We start from the raw sequence: 1352 nt of genomic DNA on the forward strand, positions 1-1352 counted from the left end.
AAAAAAAAAACTGATTATTAATGTAAAAAACAAAAAACAAATCGCCATATTTATCCCTCCAGAGCTGAATTTTAAAAGTAAAAAAAATAATCTACAGTGGCTGAGAATGATGCGGATGGATATCTGTTAATGTATCAGCACATTACCCATGCAAAAACATCAGTACGCGAGGAAAGAAATAGAAAAATAATACCAAAATAATCCAGCTGCTGGGTGGATGTCTCTTATCTGTACGTAAAGATGCCTGCCTTTGCACGGACGACGGCAGCAAACACAAAAAATGCGACCAATGGCGCTCAGTGGCTGCATATTTACGGCTTAGTCATGAATATAAGGCTTTAAAAAACACCCAAAACACGACAGTTTTACATCCTAATCCTTCTACAGCGAGCCATTAAGGTTAAAAAAGACTCAAAACGTCCTCTTGACGTAGTGGAATGAGATAAAAATGCAGAAAAAAGAGGAATATTTCATGTACGTCGGGCGTTATGTAACGCTCACCCCATGTCAGTGCTGTCTCCTCTCTATCCCCTCTCAGTAAAAACCCGCTCAGACCTTTCCTTTCATCTCCTATCTGCTGGCTCTATAAGTCAAATGACTGACACAGGTCCGCCTGAGTGCATTTGCATGGAGGTTCTGGTTTGTTCTTACCTTTCTTGTTGGTTTGCTGTTCGGTGGAGAAGCTGGACACTGCGCCCTCCCAATTTTTTCCCCCCTCCTCCGACCCTCCTATGTGATGTTTATCTTCCTCTTCCTCTCTCCTCCTCCTCCCATCCTCTCGCTGCCTGCCACTGTGGTTCTGGGAAGGGAAAAAAGAGAAGGACTGGCTGACTAATAACACTTCATTTCCTAAACTGGGCTGGGGCAGGAGGAGAAGGGAAGCTGTGGAGAATGGAGAGGGACAATGTGAGGACAGAGAGTGCTGTAATGTTACTGTGAGCTCTTTGTTATTTTACTGTAATGGGGTTTCTTTTTGAATGTGCAGCAACAGGCCCAACAGCCACATGACGGCATGGTGTTAACTCTATTACATGCTTACAGTGACATCCTGGGCTGAGTTCATTCAGCCCTATGGCAAACATCATAACTCATAATACAACACCTAAAGCGGTTACGACTGGGGACTATGTGGTTGAAAAGTTCATTTCTTTTTTAGGTAACACTTTACTTTTACCCGTTTATCATTCATAAGCAGGACACTAACTTTTAATAAATACATTACGACACACAATAAAATCAGTGTACACAGCTATAAGGACATCTTTACGTGTTTATTAATGTAGAGGATTTGTTCCCACTTGTGGACGAGTTAAAGGTGTTGACAAATAACATTAATGAACCCCTTTAAATCA

The 1352-nt window shown here is 41.7% G+C and overlaps 1 protein-coding gene across 3 annotated transcripts in view; it reads right to left on the reverse strand.

The window, feature by feature from the left end:
- Positions 1 to 796, reverse strand: part of LOC118343012 (UPF0500 protein C1orf216 homolog) — a 3661-nt gene extending 2865 nt beyond the window's left edge. The window contains exon 1 of one of the 3 annotated variants that reach the window (XM_035681720.1): positions 652 to 796. Coding sequence is in view for 2 of the 3 variants with exons in the window: in XM_035681718.1 (XP_035537611.1) it covers positions 194 to 309 (116 nt within the window). In the remaining variant the exon portion in view is untranslated. The other 2 variants (XM_035681719.1, XM_035681718.1) reach the window with 2 other exon arrangements.
- Between the last annotated feature and the right edge of the window lie 556 nt (positions 797 to 1352).

This window comes from Morone saxatilis, unplaced genomic scaffold (assembly GCF_004916995.1).
Source record: "Morone saxatilis isolate NCDOM2014 unplaced genomic scaffold, NCSU_SB_2.0 Contig9, whole genome shotgun sequence".
NCBI lineage: Eukaryota > Metazoa > Chordata > Actinopteri > Moronidae > Morone > Morone saxatilis.